General features: G+C 37.2%; 1 protein-coding gene across 1 annotated transcript in view; it reads right to left on the bottom strand.

The window, feature by feature from the left end:
* Window positions 1-24,933, bottom strand: part of fam189a1 (family with sequence similarity 189 member A1) — a 60,445-nt gene that overhangs the window by 14,948 nt on the left and 20,564 nt on the right. Inside the window, exons 2-3 of the mRNA XM_015031764.1 lie at window positions 9,396-9,506; window positions 7,018-7,149 (exon numbers count right to left, since the gene is read on the bottom strand). Coding sequence (XP_014887250.1) covers window positions 7,018-7,149; window positions 9,396-9,494 — 231 coding nt within the window. The 5' untranslated portion in view covers window positions 9,495-9,506. The remainder of the gene's footprint in view (window positions 1-7,017; window positions 7,150-9,395; window positions 9,507-24,933) is intronic.

Raw genomic sequence — 24,933 nt, forward strand, 5'->3', positions numbered from 1 at the left:
GTGTTCTGGTGTCTTTAAGAACTGAAATATTTGTCCTTGCAAACTTTTTTTTTTTTTTTGTCGCCTGTGTTGGTATCACTGTTTGACCAGTCTCAAGGTCTTTTGCTTTTGTTCTGGGGTAGAATAGCACATTCATTTCTAGGACACAGAATCCGCCTTCTCCCTGACAGCTGGACACTCCCATGGTCATAATGGTTGTGTATAATTGTTTGAAGAGATGAATGTTGTTCCCCTTTAGCATCTGGCAATTGGTTGAGCCAGACTTGTGGGGGTCCACATTTCTCAGCCTGATGTATTTTCTTTTTCCATTATGTAACAAAGGAGAAGTGCATCTGATGTGTTCTCGTAAACAGGTGAGCCTCCTTTTAGCTAAAATTAACCTTTTAAAAGTTTATAGAGCCATAACTTTGGCTTTAGTCTGTTTTCAACTACGAGTGCCCCAGTCTTTAAAACATATCTGGGTTTTGTTTAAATTCACATATAAACCTGTCGTAATCTGGAAGAGAAGAATATAAAGAATTGTTCTTTACTGACTGCAAATTGCCGCCAGCATGAGGAACATGAATGCAACATTTTTCCAGAGAATAACTGAATTTCACTCTTACATTTGTGAACAGTCCTCTAAACTAAAACTCACCAGGTGAAACAGAAGATATGCCCTGCACATGATTTTTGGCTCTCATTTATAGTGATATTATGTCCCTCAGATGGCCTTCAAACATTTTCAGTGTCTTCACACTCATGCCCACTATTCAGATCACCCAGTTAAGATTTCAAGTTCCTTTGGGAATACGTGTATTTTTGAAGATTCTTTCTAGAATAACTCGCATTGCAAAGCTTTTTTTCACTCCACATCTTTTTGTCACTCCACATCTATACGTTTGTAGTTCATTCTGAACAGATTTTGTGTTGGAAGAAAGTCTGGGAGACTTATTGACATTACATCAGTCTGTCTGTCTGACATTTCACGCCAAGCTGTTAATAACAACTGCTGTTTGGACTGTCACTACTTTCGCCTTAAGTTTCAGTTAGTATACTCTCCTCAATTGACAGACTAAAAGAGGCTTTAATTTCTATAACGTTAAGTATATCTCACCACACTTATGTACTTTATGGAGCATTAATGCTGACCAAACATTCAGCATCTACAAAGGCAGCTACAATCCCGAGGCTCCGGCTTCAACTGATGTCAAATGCATTACCCTTGGATTTACGTTGACCAGTCAACCCTAATTGCCAAGGACAGGATAGCCGCTCTCACCAAGGGAATGTTGCACAGGACCAGTTTTCTTTCTGAACCTATGCCAGAGGTTGAATTGCATTCTTGCGGGGTTACTCTGGCACCTAAACCTTAAATTGCTGAGAGGTTTAAGTACTTTCTCTCACTTCTTCTGAAGCGAAAGAAGAATGAATAAGAGATTTATAGGCAGATAAATACATAGTCTTTAGTGATGCAGACACTGCTGCAGCAGCCAAAAGAGAACTAAGGCGTAATGCAGAGCTCTCAAGGTCCTGGCCAAACGCATAATCTTATTGCCTCATACTATTCACTGCGACTAAGACGGCTGAAACAAGCAGCAGAAACTATCTTCCTCCGAACAGTGTTAGGGCTCATTCTTACAGATAAGCTAAGGAGACTTAAGCAGAGGTTCTTCTACACCAAAAAGAGACACCTCAGGTGTTGGGCTGCCAATCAAACACTTCCTGAGTGAAGACTTGTGGGCATGTTTAAGCTGGATGAGGCTCTGCAGAGATTCAGGACAGAAAACAAAAATGGGAATGTTTCAGGATAGTTAAGAGAGGTTTGACTGCTGTTCCCCCTGAATCATAAGAAGGAAAGTGTTCATTTTTAGATCTCTGCACCCATGGTGTGATGATAGGAGGTATGAGTATAGATCTGGATTGGGAGTTGGAATTGTGGAGCCATAGAAATAAAAGAAAATGATTTTTTTTTTCTCATATTGACCTTCTGCCTAATGTGGCTACAACCCCATGGTGACGGACTGAGGGGAGGACTTAATTACTTTTTCACATCACTGATACTCAACTGCTGCCTCTCGAACTGTGAGGTTCTGGACCGAATGTCTCAATTAGTTTTTCCTTCAAAGCGTCTGGAATCACATCACGCTAAAGGTGTCGAATAAGTGAGCCCTGTTCTTTTCCAATCAGTGTGAAGACACTCGTTTTGCAGGCAGTCCTGTTAATTTCCCGCCCATTTGTGAATCAGCTCTTCAGAGCCTCTGAAAGTCCTGAATGTCGTTCAGGAAGAGACAGCAGAGATCTATTTTATCAGAAAAAAGAAAAATCTTTCAGAGATTTTCTAACATCTGAAGGATATCCGTGTGATGCTATATCCCATGCGGTTCTAACAGTGTTTTCTGACAGCCAACATCAACTTTTTTTTTTGGACATTTTGAGATACAATAGGGCTTCAATTGAATCAAACAGTTCAGACGAGCATCCATAAACCTCAGTAGCCCATCATCTGGGCTCTGGTTCTGTTTTTCTTCCTCTGGGCTCTTCCCTGCAACCATGAGTTTTTAAATCTGTTCATTTTTGCTGTTTTGAACGTTAAGTGCTACAAAGTTATATTTCTCCCCTGATTTTATCGTTATTACACCGTTACATGTTTCAAATCATAAAACAAATTTGTCAGACAAAAATATCCTTAAGTACAAAAAGTAGATAATGAGGATCTGAAAAAAGTTATTCATTATATTTCTGATATCATAAAATAACTATGATTATCAATATTTTGGAAAGTTTCAATTAACTTGCCACATGGAGGCCTGTCTCATAAACAGAATTAATAAAGTACTTAAATATAACTTCTCTGACAACATAATGCAGCCTGAAAGATAAAAAAAAGATGCTATAATCTAAAGTAATTCAATTACAAATGACAAATTGTTGTTTGTCTTCTGCTATTGAAGCCAGCTCACTAAAATGAATCCAAGAGCTCATAATGAATCATCCAGGGTGTCAAAGCAGATCTAAAGCACTGCCAGCCTCATTTGCCTGGGTTAAAATAACGTTTGTGATCCAACAATAAAAAAGAGACCAGGCAGAAATAGCCAAAACAACAACAACAAAAACATGTCTTTGTAAAAATCTTTAAAAAAAGGCACTTTAAGCTCAATATTATTTAAGTTTTGTTGCAGGACAAAGATCCAAACGCACCAGCAAACCCACTTCTGAATGGCCTCACTTATTTTTCCACATTGGGACAGATTTGATTGCTCAGCTTCTTGCCCTTCATAATCATCATCTAAAAAATGCTTTTTGTACCGAGATTGTTTTTGTCTGATGTTACAATTAGTTTGATGATCTGGTATTAGCACGTATTAGTGACAAAAAAAAAAGTTTGTAAGTAGGCAAACACTTTTTCAAACCCCCGCACCAACATCAGGAACAGCATGTTCTTATGTTGCACAAAATATCTCATCTACCGTCAGGTGCAACTGCAACAGGATGTGTAATGGGTTTCTTTCACTTCCTCTTTACAAGAAGGATAATGTTGTACCTGTTATTTCTCACTTGTCTGGAAAGTGATGTCTTACCATTACACACAATCTTTGGTGCTAGTATCCTGCATCAGAAACCGACAAGCTGCATGTTTTTAATGGATCATTTCAGTGAAGTACTAATATTGTGCACTGATGAGTTGTTTTTTTTCCCCCAGAAATGAATTCTGGAAAGATGAGAAAATTGCCCAGCAACATAATTTGAACATTGACTGATGTTATAATCATACTTTTTACAAACAGCTTTAAATATACGCTTAATGAATCATAGATTTAAGAAATACCTTAAAAGAGAGAACATCTGGACCCACACAGATGTGGACAAATAGCATCTGAAGAAATTATATAAATTTGAAATCCTTCATTTCAGGAGTATAAAACTTCCCACTCTGTTATTAATAATGGTGAATCATGCGGTGAATATTTTCATTATTAAAATGGTTTTCATCATGTTTTATCACCTCCAGAGAAAATGATTTTATCCGAGACATCATCAAGTTTAAAAACGGAGAAACTTCAGATGTGGATGCATAATCTGAGATCGATGTTGTCACGCCATTCCTTTCACTGACGAAAACATTGCGGACGAGAGAGAACAAGCTGGAAATGGTCAGGGGTTTGCCAAAACAGATGGCGATTTGGAAAGGGAAAGCCAGCAGTGCCAAACACGCCGGCTGCTGGTGGGGCAACTGGTCTGGGTTTTTGATGTCATGCAAATTACCTGCCACCCTGGTGATTCTGCATAAAACATCTGAAAATAAATTCATATTTTATTGTAATAGCATAATTCTGCATTTCTCCAACAGTAAGCTTTTGACAATCAGTGCATGATGCCAATGTACAACAGGGTTCTTCTTGTCCAGTCTTGTTTATCACATTTGAGTTGTTTTGAGCTTGTTGTTTTAAATTATTCTCCTTTCTGAACATTTGGGTAAGTTTAGAAGAGGATCTATTTTCTTCAAGCGGTGTCCTGACTCATGAGGATCTATGTTTGTGTATGTGATAACTAGGATCAATTGGAATGTATGTATGATTGAACTGAAATGTTTTTTTTTTTTGTCAAGTGACTGGAAACAACATTTATTATTTGGTGCTACATAAGTAAACTAAATTATATTGTTAAACTATCATGATCTCTTAGATCCAATCGAAACAGAAATGAAAGTCCACCACTCTCTCTCTCTCTAAATAAATAAATATATACACCTGCAATTAGTTATTTCTTAACATAGCTGAACTGCACTTGTCTTTTGACATATTGCATGTTAATTAGCTTCACCTGAGTTAATTTTAACCTAGGTTTGAGAGGACATCAATAATAAGGCATTATAAAACATTCCAGGACAAAAACCAAAGAGAAAGTGTTGAATTTTTTTTTTTTTTTTTTCACTAAAGCTGCTTAATATGTGTGCTAACTGAATATTTAACCTCTGAAAAATACTTTGCCCTTAGGTCAACCAAAGTAAGGTTATACATCCGCCTCTTAACAGGAAACCAGAAATTACCTCAATACCACCTCTCACAAATGATTTACAGCCCCAGGCAGAGTAATGAAACGCAAAAAAAAAAGACTGTATGGAAATTAAATATGTCTGTGGAGAATGAATGGCACATATCCCTGGCAATGTGATGTGCTTTCATAAATGTAAGAGAGCCACTTAAAGAGGAGAGAAGCTGTAGAGAAATGAGACACTAAGTCTACATCGTCTACAGCTTCATCTTGCTTTCATTTAAATCAGATTTCTTCTTTTGTATGCTACAGAAAAGAACAACACTGCAGATGAGTTCATCACAATCAGACGTCTAACAGCATCTGAAATGGAAATTGACTCCTGGGACTTGCATATGACACCTTCCTCTTAGATATAACTCAATATGTCTGACTGCTCCGGTGCTTAATAAAGCTTTATAGCACCAATTCCCCATTTCTTTAATGAGTTATGACCATAGTGATGAATGTGCTCGATCTTTCCTCCTTTCATAAGCATTTTTCACCCGAAGAAGTCTTTTGATTTGGTTATCAATGTTTTATAATCAATCAGGGGTATAAAATTAATGGATATGATTGTCATTATCCATTAGGGGCAGAGTGCTTCACACTGTATTTTATTCCTGCAGACACCAGGAGAGATAAGATATTCCACCCAGGTCACGAACTGCTAAACTACAGCCAGCCTGAAAACGCAGTGAATACTAAAACATCTGCCTTCTGGGGAAAAAAAAAGACATATGCTTTACAACTCCCTCTAATTGGAGACTGAAACTGTCATGTTGTTGAACAAAAACTACACATTAGAAGAAAATATTGGAAAGCATTTTCCCATGAGTCTATCTAGAGAAGTAAAATATTATGACTCTCATGCGTTAAAGTTCAATTTAGCATAATTTTTGTACATTAAAATGTTTATGGTAAATACAAGGTTTTAGGTAGATGATATTTGCAGATACGATTTCATGACTATTTTTGGTGAAAATCTAAGAAAATAACATTCGATATGCTCAAAATCAAACTTTTCACACTTTGACCAGCCTCGTCTTTTCCAACAGTAATAATTGATGTTTATTACCCACCATTATCAATTCTCTACGATTCACCTTTGAAACACACACACACACACACACACACACACACACACACACACACACACACACACGCACACACACTTTATTCAACTTTTACTCTTCAATGCTGTTTAATAATTGTTGGCAAATACTGCTACATGTTTTCAAAAATATTGTTACTATTCTAGATTTGATCGTTAATTAATAGCATGCTCTTAACATCAGTGTTTTTATAACATTTTATAACATTTCACAGTTTTTCTCATAAAACATACATCTATCTCCAGGGTCTTTTTACTAATTGAATCTCGATGACTATGTTTTCAGAGTTGCTCATTCTCTCTAATTGATTTTTTTTTCACTTCAAACTTCTAATTCCTCATTGCTTTATTAACAGTAATTGCTTGTTTTATCTCCACGTCCATCTCAGTCACTTTGTTGTTTTGTCCGCTACCTCAGGGCAGCTAAGGCTACAATGTAGCTTACCAAATAAAGTGTGTGAAAGTGTGTGTGAATGGGTGAATGTAGTGTAAAGCAGTTTGGAGTCCTTGGATTTGATAAAAGTACTAAACAAGTACAGTTAATTTACCATTTTCCATTTATTTGATCATTTTGATCATTTTATTGCGCTAGCTGATTAAACTCATGTCTTTCAGATTTTGATTTCTATAAAGCACTTTGTTTTACACTAGACTGAATTAAAAGTGTTCTATAAATAAAGTTCGACTGATTGAATGTTACTGTGACGAAAATGCAAGCAAGACTAAATGACTGAACAAATTGAATCCAATATCTTCTTGTAAGGCTGATATTTTTCAGAGCTGGACATTATTTAAAACAATAATCCATGTCAGATAAAAAAACCTAAATAAAATAAATTATATATTCAGTATTCTTTCAAAACGTAGAAATGCGAGAGAAACATGGCCACCTTGAGGCGAAGGCGGATGGTGTTGCAGTCCCGCAGGGGGTTCAGTTTCAGCATCTCTGCCTGGTTGTTGCAGCCGGTGCTCTGCTTCTGTTGCTCGCAGCAGACACACACTCCATCGTTGTCAAACGGTACCTGGTGGGGAGGAGGGGAGACCACACATCCGCACTCAAACAGGCATGCCACAAAAACACAGAGAAACATGCGGGCGTGCACGACCAAACACACAAAGAGACACAGAGACACACGCACGGGCCAGACCTCAGCTTATTCTGTCGAGTAATTTATCCCCTCTCTCCATAAAAATACGCTGATTGTTTTTAGACAAATGAGACTTTTTTTCTTTTTTATACAGTGAAGCCTTGTGCACGTGTAAAAACGACAAAGTGAGGATATGATGAGCTACTCTGGGATGGATTGAGGTACCTCTGCTATGTGTCCCAGATTGAGTAAAAAGCAGGACATGAACTCAACAAGTATGGGTTAATTACATTGGGGAGAGGAGATGAAGAACATTAATATTTCAGTCACGTGTGGGTGAGGGTCCCTGGAGAGTCACATAAAGTACCAAAGTTAGTGTGCATGCGCGATCCGACTTGCAGGAGAAAAGCTGCTTATGCTGTGGAAGTAGTTGGGTTAGTGGGCTGGGTGTCTTAGAAACCACAAGGGGCTTCTACAGTTATGAAATAGATACAAACCCCAGGCACTATAAATTCACTTTAAAACATCGGCTAGGCATCTGGTTAAGAAAAGTTCGGTCTCTAAAGGCTATTATTTGGATTGTTTTTTAAAAGAAAAGAGAGCTTACAGCTTTTGCAGCTACATAACAGCACCTCAAACAAAAACACAGTTCATACTCAGTTCACAATATCGCTTTCATACAAAACATAGATTTACAGCTATGGAGAATAATAAAGGGAGATTTTGTGGGTAGTTAATATTTTAAGCTGCCTGGATGCAAAGGGTGAAGAAGAACTAAAAAAAACAAAAACACTCTAAGTTTCCAGTTTTATCCAAACCGGACACCTTACGCCAGTCGAATATTTGCAAAACTATTTTAATATGTACCTTTATGGCAGCAAATGTTGATATTTTTATGCAATGTATGATAGACTGACACAAAAAAAGGGACATAAGCGTGAGTTGGAAGGCAAAGGATAGAGGCTTTATATGTTTTGTCGCACATAAAAATTGTGGAGAGAAATTGTATTCAGTGTCCCTGAGTCTATACGTCATAGAACTGAGTTTTGCTGGAGCGGATGTGATAATCGTGAGTCAGTGGTGACAAACAAATGGTTTTGTTGATTTCAGGAATGACTCAGCTCAGCAGTCTGTTTAGAACAGAAGTTGTGCAAAGTTGGATAACAAAAAACCCATGACCATTTGTCTGGTATGAAAGTTGTTTATAACATAGAATTCATCACAATATTGCTCTGTTTAGTGGCTTGGTAAATTCTTCCTTTATGCAGGATTTCTTATCATGGAGATAATTAATTGATTCAATACTTGTGATGTACTGAATTTGTGACAATAACCCTCATATATGTGACGTTACTTTTGATATATTTTGCGTTACAGCACATAATTGTGAAGTGGAAAGGTCCATAATTTTGCAATTTTATCAATAAAATTCTGAAATGTGTGCCGTCTACTGAATGCAGCCCCTCTTTATTTTGATACCCCTGAATAAAATCCCATCCATTAGGAAGGCTATTTTATAAAACCATATCCTGAACCTGGAACATTTCACAGCGCACTGCTCAATCCATCCCGTTATTCCTCATAGAATATGCCTGAAGTGCAAACTTACCAACACAAGGGGAGCCAATCAAACTGACAGACCAGTGCATAAATTATAAATGCAACTAAGAGGTTTATGGTAACTCTAAAGGACCTGCAGAGGTTCACAGCTCAGGTGGGGAAAAAACTGACAAGTGGACAACTATTTGCTCATCTGACCTTCATGGAAAATTATCAAGAAAATTATGGTTGGACAGAAAAAAGCTACAAGACGTCCCATATTTGCAGCTTGCCAAAAAACATGTAGGGGGCAAAAATAAGATGTGAGATTAAGATGTGAGACTAAAAAATTACTTTTTCCATTGCCTATAGCTTGTTATCTTGTATGGACAGGTCACCAGTCCATCACCGGGGCAACAGAAAAACACACAGGACAAAAAAACATGTATTGCTGGCCTACATTCAAAATCATATCAGAAAACTAACCCTGCTCATCACCCACCACAGACCACCCCCTCTGAGTGCTGGACAAAGGCACCACAGCACCCCACCCAAACACTGCATAGAAATAATGGATGTAGACATTGGACTGACGGTCAAATAACTAAGATTGTGATGGGTCAATGTCTAGTTGGTCTCACCAGCTTACACTCCTCCAGCGAGTTAACAAGCTGAGCGTTTTGGCAGGAGAGAATGGAGCCCGCCAGGTTGAGCATTACACACACTGCAGACAGCAGCATGAAGAATGTGATCTGTGGCAGAGAAACAAGAGGGAGGGAACAGAGACAAATTAGAAACAGATAGCACAATGTCAAACTGCTGCTGTCTGCATTGATGAAGCGCTTACGTCCTCCTGACACTGTTTGAAAGTAGCGGCAGCAACAAAGACACTTTGTGCTTTTGCTAATCAATCCTTGTTTGCCACAGAGGAAAAAAGAGGGACCGGCGACTTCTTCTACCTCACACCTGCAGGTACTGATGTTGAAAATAAACAACCAAACATTTTCAGAGATATATAAAACGAGAAGATCATGACTTGGTTCTGTAGACTTTAAGCAAACTTTTGCACTGTGCAGGAAAAAGTAACTAAGCAACTAAGATCTGTCAGGGAGTCTAAAATAGCAGTGAAAAAGACAACAGATCCTTCCTTTCATTTGTTACTTGTGAGCTCTGTGGAGATTACTCCTGCTCCATGACAGGAAATATATCTTCTGGACCTAAAATATCTCCGCAGTTTGAAGCAAAGAATTTCAGAAAACTCACAATTGGTTCATTAGAAAAGCTCATCGGTGACCTGATTTTCAAAAAGTGTTTGAACCATGGGATAGTAGCAGTGAAGGACAGATGCCAAACAGAAAGGTGATCAGCAACAAGCATAAACAGATGGAGAGGAGGAGAACCCAGAGTGGAAGGCAGAAGGAAAGGGAAGGAGAGATGGGCATGTAATAAACAGATGGAGCGATAAATTTAAGTGCTTCTTGCCACGGCAGAAAATTGAAAGATTGGGAGATTGATGAGCAGGCTTCAGGGGAAACTCTTGGATGTGAAAAACAAAAACTGAAAAGAAAAAAGGAAATGCAGACAGGAAAAAAAAAAAAGTACGGACACAAATGGGGCAATATGGGAGGACAAACCCTTTTATCTAATGGTAATGAAGTGTGGATCTTAGAAATCAACTGTTCAATCCTAAAAAGTAGTACGCTTTGAAAGCTGCACCATCACATGAAACAGGATCATTACAATAAAAAACGCTGTTTGTAATATATAACTATAATATAATCAATCAATTTTCTAGGCAATAGTATTAATAAAATTAAGAAATATTTGTTGCATAAATGCTCAGTAACCAAGTTAATGGGGAGAAGAAACGCAGATAAACATGCAGGTAAAGAAGAGACTTTTTATTGTGCATCATGTGGAGCACCTTCAAAAATGGTGCAGCATAGGATGTTTGGCACTCCTCACTCTGCAGAGCTTTTCTTTTTTGAAATAGCTTTTTTGGCTTTAGTGGCATTTCTTTGACAGTGGTCGAACAGGAAAGTGAGCAATGAGAGAGAGAGATAGAAGACAAGTAGAAAAATGAGGAATAAACCACTGAAGTTTTGTCCTTTCTATTGAGGAAGAAATGCCTTTTCATTTAGGACAAAATGATAAGATGTCACATTTTAGAAATACCACCTGGCAACCTTTAAAAAAAATAAATAAATAAAAAATAAATAAATAATAATTCAAGGTTTAAACAAGCATTTGTAACATGCTACAGGAGTTACCATATATTATCTTTTGGTGAAATAATCATCGGTGTGTCTCATCACGAACCACAGAATCCGCCTTATTAACAAGCAACAATAATTTAACATACTGCCAATTTTAATTGACTATTAACCCCAATGTGAAAAATAAATATGTCTGCAATTAGTACTTTTACCTAATTACTATAATTAAATTTGGTGTGGGTCTGTGTGTAGAAATAGATTTACAATAATTTGTGTTGTCTCCCTCTCTTTACATTTTCATTTGCACATTAAAATTGTAATTAGAGAATGAGTATTGTAGTATTTTATCAATTAGCTTTAACTACTGTAGCAAAATAAAAAGTTTGTTTCTAAAATTTCTTAGAGCAAAAAAAAAAGAAAAAAAAAGAAAAAAAAGAAATTGGGACAACTTTAAAAATAAGATACAACCGTTTCCAGTACTACCTTTTTATGAGCTCCTCTTTTCAGTTCAAGGTTAAATTGGAGGATAAATCTGCTTGGTTATAATTAGAAATGTATCAGATTGAAACTGGCTGATACTTATTTCTGATTCTCTCAGTGGTCTTACCTGCAGATTTAGATTTTTGCTGGTTTTGTGATTCTACAGACCATCACGCAAACTCTTTTTGCCGATGCACTGATTCTCAAAAGGACTTAAGTCTGAACTTTGACTGACCCATAAACTGTTCTATGAGAGCTACGGATGCATGTTTACGCTCAGATTGCTGCTGAAAGGTGAAACTCTCTTTCAGTCTCACCTCTAGTGCAGCGTCTAAACGTTTATCTTTAAGAATTGACGTGCAATTACTTCAACTTTGACCAGTTTCACTTTTCTAACTGGTCTAATTGGTCAATAAAATAATCCCCATAGCATGATGCCACCACTACTATGTTTCATCATGGAGATAATGGTTTACTCTGTTAGTTTATCACAACATAAAAGTGTCATTTTGCATGTATAAGATGGTTCACAGATAGCTCTGTCTTCCATCTTCAGATTATGTGTTTAACAGTGCTTTGTGAGAGATTTATGGCTCAGATTTTTTTTCAACTAAACCCTCTCTAAACACTACTATGCACTTTTTCTATGGTGGTGACCTATTACAAAAGACTCCCAATATACATTGTCATTTGAGGTTATTAAGAGGTTAAATGTGAAAAACTCCACGGCACTACTAGGTGTCCATATGTTTAATCTAATTTTTACTGAAAGCAAAACAAAAGTGTTTTATCCAACATGCTGTTTGTTAAAACTATAAAAGTGCAATTTAAATGTCTACGTATTTCATTAGGCTCTATTACTGAGTGTATGTTTAGTGCATCTCTAGTTAGAATAAAAGAACTGTTCAGTTCTGGAATGAACAGAATAGAATTAAACTTTATTGTCATTGCACACATCACAAGTACAAAGCAACAAAATATAGTTTGTATCCAGAAACCAAATTGGCTTAAACACAAGTCCCTATGACCGTCTCCTTGACGAAAAAAAAAAAAAAAAAAAAAACAACTAATACTAACTAAGAGCTTCTGTAAAGGTCAAGTAATTAAGCTCACATTGTTGAGAAATCTGAAAGCAGAGCGTTTGCAAAAACGTGTTACTCAGAAAAATATTAAGACATGTTTGCTCTGCAATAGAAATACTCTATAGCAGAAAGCAAAAGACTCATACGTTGAAGGACACAAAACCCATGTCAGATCATTCAGAGTGAATTATAAGTTATCAGTAGCTTTAACAGAAAAAGCAGAGCTGTTACATGAACGTGAACAGTGAGCCGAAAGCAAATTTATTGTTCACTTTTGCATTAACTTCAACGATGTGATGACAATAACTATCACAACAACCCACAATGCATAAATATTACAATGTTGCAAGGGCAATGACAGTAAAAGCTCCCTGATGTTCAGGTCAGAAGCTGAACGTTAATAAAATGTGTGTGGCTCAGCTGAGCTGTGCTGAGCCACACACACATTAAATAGACACAGTTCTAACAGAATAAAAAGCTTTTCATCAAGGCTACATTGACTACTGGAAGGTTATAAAATAATGTTGCTTTAAAGGCATTTTTAGTTTCTACCTGTATTCGGTGTGTCTCCCTCTTTAATTTAGCCAGAATTTACAGTCATTCCTTTCCCTATGGTGGATTAAAGTTACAAAAATTCAGAATGTAGATTTATATTCATAACTCTGTAAATGAAAAACTACCCTGCCAGAAATAAGAAATAAAATATCAAGGTTATTTTTGTTCAGTTATGGGTAGCATAAACCTTTGTTTCCATTTTCATTAGAACGTAAATAAATTATTTTCTTTACGTTTAAATTAGGGAACACAGCAGATGTAAGAGTAAAAACAGAGAACAGAAACACACATGGAAAGATATACACGAACTTAGGAAAATACATTTGTGAAGTAAATACAAATGAGAATTTTAGAGAATAAAACATCTATAATGAAAAATCCATATCACAGTCCATTGAGTTTTCCATGATTCTGCAATTATGGAAATTTATGCAAAATCAACAGATTCCCTCATTTCTTAGCTCATATGCATAATTGTGAGTTTATTGCAAATTTTCCACAATAATGATTAAAAGCTTTGGGTTGCAGGTGGGGGGCAACCTGCAGGTGCCTCCCACCTGCAGGTTGCAGTATTTCTTATTTCTACAACTGCTGCCTCAGCTGTACTGTAATTGTCAAGTTATAGCAAACATGATCAATATGAAAATTGACAAAAATCAAGCTGTTTAAGTTTTTTAAAGAATAAAAATGTTCAAGTAGCTAATCTATATTCTTTTCTCGTATATGTAGATTTAAAAAAGATGTTTTATGGGGAAAAATATTGCAAAGTTCTTTGCAAATATTCCCAAAGTAACACCATAAAAAACACATCAGGAAATCCTGGAGGGACTAATACAAAATATATTTCAGAACAAATTAAACATGGATATTGACACATAAGTTAATTATTCCTTTAATCCTACTTTTTGCAGTCATCATCATCCATAATATCATGCTGGTATAAATAATATATATTTACTTTTTGCCCCATATTCTACTTTTTATCAAAGCTTTCAACTGGCTTCAACTTCGATTTACATCTGGAATAAAAAACACACACATAATCATCAGAGACATCAAAAATAGAACAACTTATTGTTTGAAATAGATCAAATAAATATCTTTTTAAATTACATGAGTCCCATAAATATTCACACTAGGGCTCTTTAGGACTGATTAATCAAGCTGCCACCAGTGCACCCCAATGTTTTCTCACCACTAAGATAATTGTCAAGCTCAGCCCGACACAAATGCCTTCTCGTTACCGTGTGAGATCACAGAGCACCATTTAGCAGCTAGTCATTAATTACTGTGACGCTGCCCTGTGCATGCCAAAAAGAAAAAAGAACACACACACACACACACGCTCATTCCCATAAAAGACGCGAATGCTGCTCTTTGCTTTAACAGCCAAAACAGATTTACGCTGCATGTCATCATCACATCGTTTAGGACTCACTGCAGAGGACAATACGGCATAATGTAATCACCATCCATCTGCATGACATGCATAGATTACAGAAGAACTCCCGAGGTTCTGTAATTTCCAATAACTGTCACTGAGGTTAAAGCAGACATGCCTCTTCATCTCCAGCCCATCCTTTAAACTGCAAACATTAGTGATAGGGTTTTGGATGTTCACATGGAGGCACGGGCCAATAATATCAGGCTGTATCAAAGATGGCTCCTTGGCTGTGTTAGTTCCCGAAAGGCCTTAATGGTGAGAGATTGTGTTATTTTAATTTTGAGAAACGTTTGCTTGATACTCCGAGCATTAACAACATGTTTTCCATCAAGTTTTTGCACATTTTCAGTTTATTCACACAAGAAGATACATGCACCACATTTGCTTTCCATAATGGGGATTTTTAAGTTTCTTTTATTTTTTTTTCACTCCTCATAAAAAGTCAATTTAGATAAAGCTTATTTAAGAAACACTAAAAAAACAATTAACAGAAATCAAGTGCTTAACAATTAAGTCAAGTTATGTCATTCGGAGCCAGATTTTGAAGTTTAGTGTAAGTATGACCATTAAGTGCAAGGAAGGAGAAATGCATAGTAAGGGGAAATCTCTATAATTTTATATTGCACAGATTCTTCACACATAGAGAAGAATTTCAAGAGTTTGATCTTGTTAAGCTTGATGATTATGGCTTATAACTAATGAAAACTCACCACTCAGTCTCTTGAAAAATTTACATCTGACAATAAGCTAATGTAGAGAAGCTTTTATTAAATTTATGAGACAGACTTCAAGAACTCTGGGAGAAGCATATCCAGGACTTTGGCTACAGCTGCAACATTCCTTGTGCCAAATCTCTCCTGAACTACAGAAAACGTCAAAAGTGTCTTACTTTGGCTAAAGAGAAAAGGGACTGAGCTGAATAGTTACCTGAGGAACTGTTTTGCAAAGAAGTTAAGCTGATGCTCTGCTTACACCAACAGGTTTTTACCCTTAAAATCAAATTAAAGTTTGAGAAATGTCTGTAAAACTGTTCAATTGCCAATTTAAAGACCTTTTATCATGCTGAACATCTCTCAAGCTCTGGAGGAATAGGAGCTTACATGCCTGCCCTTCAGCTTTATATTCCAGATTTCTTCACTTCTTTAAGTGTTGCCTCCAACATCAACAACAACAAAAAAAAAAAGTCAGACTTATTCATCACCTCTGTTTATCTGAAGCAGCTCAGGTCAAAGATAAACATCTCAGCTGGGAAACTGGATGATAAAGCAACAAATTGGTATTCTCCAGACATTCGCAGTTTTGCAATGAGCAAAGTAATAAAAACACACTGAGGTACCTAAAAGGAAGAAGGGGAAATCAAGGGATTGTATCTCGTTAAATGACAATTTTGGTATTATTGTAAGCAGAAGTTAATATTTATTGTTAAAAAAAAATTAATAACTTAAAAAATATAAAACAATCTTGTTTTCGAATGCCTTGGACAAACTGCATGATTATCAATGAACTAGATAGTTTAAGATTATGAACAGTTATTCCCATCATGACTTAGTTTTTTTACTTAATTATTTTTCTCAAGCTTTAAATAATAAAATATAAGTGGTGCCATACAGACATTTTTTTTAATCAGTTTTGCTACTTTGTGTCTTTTATGCATGCTGGTTATGGGCCAGAAACTCCATTTTATTGTCATTATTTTGAAACATTCTGTGCAAAACACCCTCTGGTTGTCCAGATGTTGCTTTGCATTAACAATGTTATTTTGCGGTATGGTTTATGCATTATCATCAGTGTACAATAAATTATGCTTTCCTGAGGGGGATTAGTAGGTGATTAGTTTATCACTTTCTCTACACCATCATTTAATATGGATGTTTCTTGTCCTTTCATTTATCACTATTACACTAACAATTCATTTCTTATGTCTGTTTTTAAAAATAACATTAAAGTCTGTGATTTGAAAGATGAAAATGTTTTGATAACTTTTATGGATGACAGGTTTTCTTTCCTGAAAGATGCAGAACGTGAGTCTGGGCATGCATGCATGTCTCTGCCTCCCGGCAGTGCCGGTGTCCCTCAAGGCTCTATGCTTCCCCCTTTCTTTTCCACTCACAGCTGCACATCTCCTCACAAGTCTGTCAAACTACAAGCAAATGACACAACCATCACTGAGCTCGTCTCACGGGAACGTGGATGACAAAACGTAAACAACCTGGAATTAACTGGAGATGATTGTGGACTTCCACAGAGATTCTGCCCCACCGGCCAGCCTCCATCATCCTGGGTATTTGCTCAATGAAGAATGTGACATCTTTCTGCTTTCTGGCAGCCATCATTTACTATGACCCAAAATGGGTTAGGGCAGCTGAAGAAGAACCTGCCAAAGTGATCCATCCCTGTCAGGTCCACTGTTGTATGGCATGTTGCTGCCAGAGAAAAAGACACAGCGAGACAATGGCATGCCATCTATCAAACTGAGAAGGTCACTAGAAATCTGCCCTTGATTCAAAATCGAAACACCTTCAGGACCTGTCCAGAGACTCCGTATCATTTGTTCACCGTTTCTTCTCACTTCACAACCCATTACAACGTGCATATGTTAAACCGTTCTGTCCGTAATTCAATTTACAAATTTTGTTGCACACAGGTCAAACAACCAGCTGCTCTGAGATTTCCTGAGGTCCAAACAGAAAAGCAGAAGTAGTCAAGCATTTGTTGTTGTTGTTGCCTCACAATTGTGAATAAATTCACCGATCCATGAAAGAGTCTGCCTGCCCATAGTTGACACACTTTTACACTTTTGCTGTAGAATTACTTAGAGCTTAACATCTTCATGTTTATTAATCCAAAGTTTTACTATTTGTAATTTTAACAGGTTTAAATATAAACAGACATGGCTATTCAGACGAATATATTGTACTTGGAAGCATTTTATGAACAGCTTTTTTTATAACACTGTTTCTTGGATTGTATGAATGTATTAAACAGGGAGAAACAACAGGGTACATAAAAGAATCTTGTTCAAAACAACTTTCAAAGATCTTTCAGCTTTACATATTACCTACCTCATTTGCTTCGCTGAACAAAGCAAATGATGAAATCCCAACACCAATCAGCTCATGAAAGCTGCATCAAAAAACCCACAAACCATAATGTGCAATTTACTGTAGACATGCTAAAGGTGTATTTTTGGCAGCAATGACATCTAGAGACTTATACTGTCAATATATGGATTGAACCCACAATTCAAATATATCGCTGTTTGAAAAGGTCCATTCATTACATGTATGGATTCGTTTTCTCCATTTACTTCCACATGATGTATAAACAAGGGTAAATGCAATTATTTGTCTATTAAAAACTCAGTCCAAAGGAACAGTAACAAATTCAGCACATCAGTTCAGAACTAAATGATGACCCACATAATGGGATATAGCAAAAATCTAAATAGGGCTTTTTTTTAAAAAAAAAAAAAAAAAAGGAGATTATACCCTCAATCTGTGCTTTTAACCTCTGGAGAAAAGAGCAGCTCAATAACAGATAGTTTGATCAGCAGGGAATTGGCAAAATGAGTATCTGAAGCACCGTTTGCATCCTCCGACTGCAGCACAAATTAGTATTTAGTCTGCAGCAGCACTGCGACACAACACAATTTATTTTCAATTATCCCTGAGCCACGAGAGATGGAAGCAATGTTGTTTTGTTTTTGCTGCTGCTCAGCAGATCACACGCCCTCCGATACATTTTCCCTCCGACACCGAGTATCAATCCTCAGGCCCCTGCAGGGATCAGGCACATCTGTGCACTAAAAACACTTAAAGGACAACAAGAGAACCGGCTATAAGTGCTGGTTTTTCAGGAAGAAGTGGTAAATATTAAATTATATCATGGGATGTAGTAAACTGTAGTAAATTGCTCTGCTTAAGGGAAAAGTAAAATGTTAAATCCTCAGCAGCTCTGAGGCTAATCTGAAATTAGGGAAGAAATCATCAGTCGGTTCTCACCGGCTCACCGCTAAACCTGGTGTAACTTTATGAGTTCAGCTCCAACAAAGGCATCATTTTATGTATGCCTGTGAGCACTGCGTGTCTGTGTGTGTCATAACCAGATCTTCGGGATTAGGTGCGACGGAGGGTGAGTGACCCCCAGTTCAGCGCAGGTCCAAATAAACAGTGGAGGTGTTGATACTAACTCTCGGCAGCAGGGCCCGCGGGATGTCACAAAACACCAGATACGTTCACCGCAAAACCAAAAACTGTTGAAACTAGATGTTAACATTCACTGTCTATAAAGAAACATAATCTTGTTTTCCCTCACTAGCTGACAAACAAGCCAAACTACATTTTTCAGTTTTAGGTCAGCTATGATTGCCTAAACTATTTTATTTGCTGTAAATGCCAGAATTCTGAGAAAGAGATAACACTTTAAAAACATGTTTTTACTGCAATAGCTTCTTAAAGTTCAGAAGTTTGAATGCACTAAGATTATTGTGCCTTGAAAAACCCCTCGAAGTTAGTTAAAGTCAAACACTCAAGTCAACTAGAACAAAACATTGCATCCTGGGGAAAGAACAGCATGTGAAAATACTGAAGAGACATCAGCGAGCATGTCTGGTTTTCAAATGTACACCGAACTTATAAAGTGGTGTTAGTTTGCGATCCAAAAGAAACCAGACTGGAACCAGCAGTTTTAGAGCTCTCAATATTTTTTCTTTTATCTTCAGCTTCACACACTGCAGCTCAGTTTACAGCATATCATGTCAGTCAAAACAAGAAGAGGGAGAATCTCCGTCTCACCTGCACCACCTGGCTTTTAAGGAATTGGCTTCCACCAGGACTAACTTAGAGGGGTGGAGACATTCACATTTCCAGAAAGAAAGAACAAACATTTGTACTAAACTATATTCCTAAAAAAATGTTTACATAGTTACAATTAACTCCAAGCTAAAAACAACAATCTGGATCCAAACAAAATCAAAAATAGATCTCTCCTCCCTCTCAGACAATGGATTTTCCCAATGAAGCTGATTGAAAACACCAGATCCTTGTCAGCACTGATCATGGGCGCGCTTCCATGGCAACACATGACCCGGTGACCTCAAAGAGAAGAGATGATTACAAGTAAATAAATCAAGTTACATTCCCCAAACACAATACATTTACCCAGATAAATTAGAATATATAAAGTACACAAAAAAACAGCACCTGTTAAGGAGGGGGTAAATCCCTCACAAGTGGCTTTAGGACAACAAAGTTATTGTTTTGTAGCTGCCACCAACACGCTCTGCTCTAAATAACATAGAATATATGTGGACAGAGCTAAAAACACGTGTGAGCAATGTGGTCTGCAAACCCGACTCAGTTACACCAGTTCTGTCACGAGGAATGGGGCAAATTACAGCCAACTAATGTAAGAAGCCTGTGGAAGGATGCCCAATACGCTTCACCCAAGACACAACATTTAAAAGCTTTCAGGTTTTAAGATAAATGAAGTATTTTAGTAATCCAAACTGATTTAAAACATTTCATCAGTCAGACAGGCAATACATTGTTTAAAATGTATCTCTGTGTGAGAAACGATGCATTCATTACTGTTTGCTTCACTGATTTACCACTTCAACACTGTCTTCAGAGGTTTACCTAAAAAGTCAGAAAGCTGCAGTTGATCCAGAACGCTGCGTTCTCACTAAAATCAGAAAGACGGAGCACATCACCCCAGTTCTAAAGTCACTACACCGACTCCCTGTAGCTCAAAGAATAGACTTAAAAATCCCTCTGTTACTGTATAAATCACTGAATGGCTTAGCACCAAAGTACATTAAAGACCTTTTGTCATTGTGTCAGTCTGTTCAGGTCTTCTGGTTCTGGTCTACTCTTAATCCCCCGAGACAGAACCAAACATGGAGAAGCAGCATTCAAGTATTATTCTCCACTAATCAGAAATAAATAAATAAATCTTGCAAATAAATGCAAAAATGCTGAAACACAGAGTTTCTTTAAATCAAACCTTAAAACCCATCTGTTTAGAGATGTACTCAAATGATAACCACTGCAGCATTGATCAGTTCTGGTCTGGATTAAACTTTTCATTGCTTCTTCTTATTCAGCTACTATACTGTTTCTTTTGTTTTGTTTACTTGTGCTATGTTTTTTATTATGTGAGGCACTTTGGGTTTTCTTATTGCATAGATGTGCTTTTAAAATACATTTGGCTTTACTTGACTTACAAACATTTTGTTTTCCCTTCATATTCATATTCTTTCATTAATGATGCTAAACTGGTTTTTGCTGTTTCTTGCACAAAGAGTTGTGCAAATTTGTAGAAACCCTTATTTCTGTAGAGATTGCTTAATCCTGAGAGGGCAATTTAAAGTTTTGTTTACTTGCAGACAGCACACTTTTAGAGACGCGTGAAAGAATTAGAGCTGCACAAACCTTGAATTTAACTTAACAAAAGCACAAATCTAAAGCAATTATTGGAGCTGTCACTTGAAAACAAGGCATAAATTTGCATACCTTGAACTGACTATTAGAATTGATTTAATTCACAAGGCCAAGACAAACAACATCTTCCATCCCTGTATCAATTTAAACATTATATTGAGTTGTATAAGGAGGATACTTTCACTGCCAGACTACAAAAAAAAAACAGTGAAAACCATATGCACTAAAAATTGATGTTTTGATGCTGACTACATAAGCAATGTCTACAGGGATCAGATGCCATTACCATTTTTAATTTGTTGGCACTTGATTTTCAAAATTAAAAAAAAAAGAAAAGTTCTTCTTTTTCTATTTGTTGACTTAGACAAGTAAAAAAAATTAAAAAAAAAAAAAAAAAAACACCCAGCCTCTGGGGTTTGATGTGTAGCCATGTTGACAGCATGTCAGATTGCATCTCCACAGGATGTGATGGATTTGTTCCTGTAGTCGGAGGGATCGAGGTGAAGCTACAGACCGACAACTTTTATCGACAAATGAGACGTGAAGACACGGCAACAGGTGGGCAAAAAACACATCCGAAGTTTGAAGCTTGTTCCGGAGTGTTTTACACGTCCTTACTAAACTGTAGAAACACGTCAGGTAGAGACCTCTGCCCCCAAACGCCGCGTGTTATTTATTACAGAGCCACATGTTGAGACGACAGATGACCCTGCGGGTGGCGGTGTCTCTGTCCGTTGGGCTGCGAACAGTGGAGGTTTTGTGTAAAGAGAGGAGTTCATCTTGCTGCCGGTGTTCACACTTATTGATTAAAACTGACCATGAAAGACAATATCGCCCAGAGGGTCAGCAGCTGATTAACCCCCACATCTGCACATTAATCAACCGCTGACCTCTGCAGAGCTCAAGCAAAGACTGTCTGCCTTTCTCCGCCGGACTCCCCAGGCTCCCGGTGGGGGGGCAGCTGTAATGAGCACGGGGCTATAATGATGACGGTCCCAGAAGGCGCTCGCTCCAAGCAGAAATGCAACTTTCTACAAGCTGCTCACACAAGGAATTTTTTTTAAGGAAACTAATGACGATGGTGTCTCAATTAAGGGAGATGGAGGAAGTGGACGGATTGTTTGTATATGGGTTTGAAATGAGAAATTCAGCTGATTTTATGCAGCCCTGTTGCATGTAAATATCTGTGAAGCTGATCTAATTTAATGATACCACATATTTAAAAATAAAAAATGACAATAATCCTTCTCCTGACTTTGTAAATACAGTTGTAAAAATAAAAACTGCCTTGCAATCAGAGGGTTCTGGGTTTGAATCTCATTCATAGAGATTCTTGTATTGAGTGGAGGCAAAGAATCTCTGGCTTCCTCCCACAATGTTAACACGAGGTTTATTGCATTTAGATATGAGTGCATGCTTAATTTGACAAATGACCAGATTTTTTCAGAAACTCTGCAAGGATTAAGTAGAGATGTATGACTTCAAGGTTGCCAAAAAAATGTATTGCTAGCCCCAAGTTTTTTCTTTATTTGTTTTATTATAAATCTCTGTAGAAACATGGCTAATAACTCAAATTTGTATTCTATGCTGAACCTTACAACCAGATTTTAAGAGAAGGGATCTTTAAACGCACATATAAAGATATACGTCGGTATCTGCAGGGCTAGTTCTAATCTACCTTAAATATTTTAGTTTAATTTTACAAAAAATCTTTTAACGTTTGATGGTGGTTTGTGTTAAAGCTCCTCATCTTTCATAACCTAAAGTCCAGTGAAACCAGCTGCCTTCAAAAGTCACCTAATTACACATAAATCGGGGACCCTGTGCAAATTGAGACTGTGCATGATGTATTTTTCTTTGTAGGATACATTCAAAATGATCACGAAAAGCAGAGCTGATATTTCTAGAATCACCTCTGCAGCTGCTGCTCTGCAGATCATGCTGCTGCTGCTCCTGTGAGCCATCTGATAAGAGGGTCTTTCTAATTCATATTCTAATTAATATGGAGCCTCACTTCCTGCATCCCAGAGCCCTGAGGGAGAACACCATTCAATAGGAATTATCTTCAGCCAAAAAAAAAAAAAAAGGTTTACGTTCTCCCAGCTGGCAGCGGCCTTTGTGGCTCTCTCTAATAATCACTATCTGATCCTGTGTCACTTCCTGCCACTTTAAGCAGAAGTACAAACCAAACACAAAACGCTTCAAATATATAAACGCCAAACTTTAGTTGTTGTTTTTGGATAATTATGTGACTAATAAAGCGATAAGGAGAAAGAGAATGAAAAATAAGAGGCTGCCCTGTTGGAAAATAAAAACCTCAACTTGTCTCGTGGTTTGGGAATATTTTATTCCGGGAGGAAAAGACGTTGAACTCAACTACATGGTTTTCTTAGTGTCAAATAAGAAAACACATAATCTCTGTTTACATCTGCTGCTTCACGACAACTTTGGTTTCCTTTTATATGAAGAACAAACCGAGGTTTACAACCCGCCGAGTGCACAGAATAATAAGGAAGCACACGAAAAAAAGCAAATAACAGTGATGGAGCTTTGAGGGAGACATAAGGCTCATTAACTGCCACAATGGAAGATCTTTAATGTAATGAAAAATATACAATCATGCCATAATTGGATTTATGAACCGATTATAATTAAAGGGTAGAAGGAGAGCCATTTAACTACCAATGACTGGAAATAAAGCAAGGATTTATTTTTGTAATCTGGCTCTTTAGGATACAACATCTATCACTGGAAAAGTTTAGATTAAAATTGCATCTCTAATGTTATTAGGTAATAGATAATACAATAACGCAGTTTCTGAATCTGGTTCTCTTTTTTTTATTTAGGTTAGGACAAAAATTTGAATGGTTTTTAAACAACTGGTACAATAAGTAGAAGATTTCTTCATCTTTATGTCATGTGTGCGTATCTCTTGCAAATCATTTAGTATGTCTCTTTTCAAGGGTTTTTGGTAAACTTAGTGCATAGTATAATATTGTTGTTCCAGCCCTGAGCTACTGTTTAGCACAAAATACTTAAGCTGAGAATAGTAATCCAGCATCTCCTGCTCACAAAATAAAACAATTACAGACGAACAATCCCGCTGGCACTAAGTAAAACTAAGTAAAAACTGTTCATAGACACTTGATTTAAAACTGAGCTTAAAGCATAATACAAAATGTTTTTAAGACTTCTTAATGAAGCCACTTTATGGCCACGTTGCTATTGTTCCCAATTACTTTGATACAATACCACTAAACATTATCGTCCATTTTTGAGCTTATAGTTGAGCACAGTAATGATATTTCTTTAACCTTTTGATAATTTACTCAAAAGTGAAAAGTAAGTGAAGAAAGCTCTTCACTCTTTAATGTTAACCTTTGTGGATAAGAATTAAAATCCTAATCAATATTTCTGGAATTTGTGATTTGCAGATGTAACTTTTGCGCTGTGGAGAGTTCGGGATATCTGTGTGGCAAATATAGTACCGTATTTTCCGCACTATAAGGCGCACCTAAAAACCTTCAATTTCCTCAAAAGTGGACAGTGCGCCCTATAATCCGGGGCGCCTTATAAATGGACCAATATTGAGCCACAACAGGTCTAGCAACGGACCTTACCACAGGGGCCGCGTTTCATTGGCTAATGCCCATTTTACGTCACAGCGCAGCTACCACGTGCGTGACCGTCTCACAAACACAAGCTACAGTAATAAACACATGCTAATGTACATTGTGGACCATCAAAACCATGAATGCCGACTTACCTAGCCTTGCAAGAACAATAGGCATCAGTGATTTTGTCCACAGCTATATTTATGCTGAGGGTGTGAGGATCTGCTGTTTTCCTCATCCACCGGTAGCTTTTAGCTGTGACGCGCACAATGTTAGAGGCATCCCGTGGCTCAAACACCTTGATGTCGTCCAAAAAAGATTACATGAACTTGTTGGTTCCTCTGTCCA

The sequence above is a fragment of the Poecilia latipinna genome, unplaced genomic scaffold, assembly GCF_001443285.1.
Source record: "Poecilia latipinna isolate Pla-1442-1.1 unplaced genomic scaffold, P_latipinna-1.0 Scaffold216, whole genome shotgun sequence".
NCBI classification, from domain to species: Eukaryota; Metazoa; Chordata; class Actinopteri; order Cyprinodontiformes; family Poeciliidae; genus Poecilia; species Poecilia latipinna.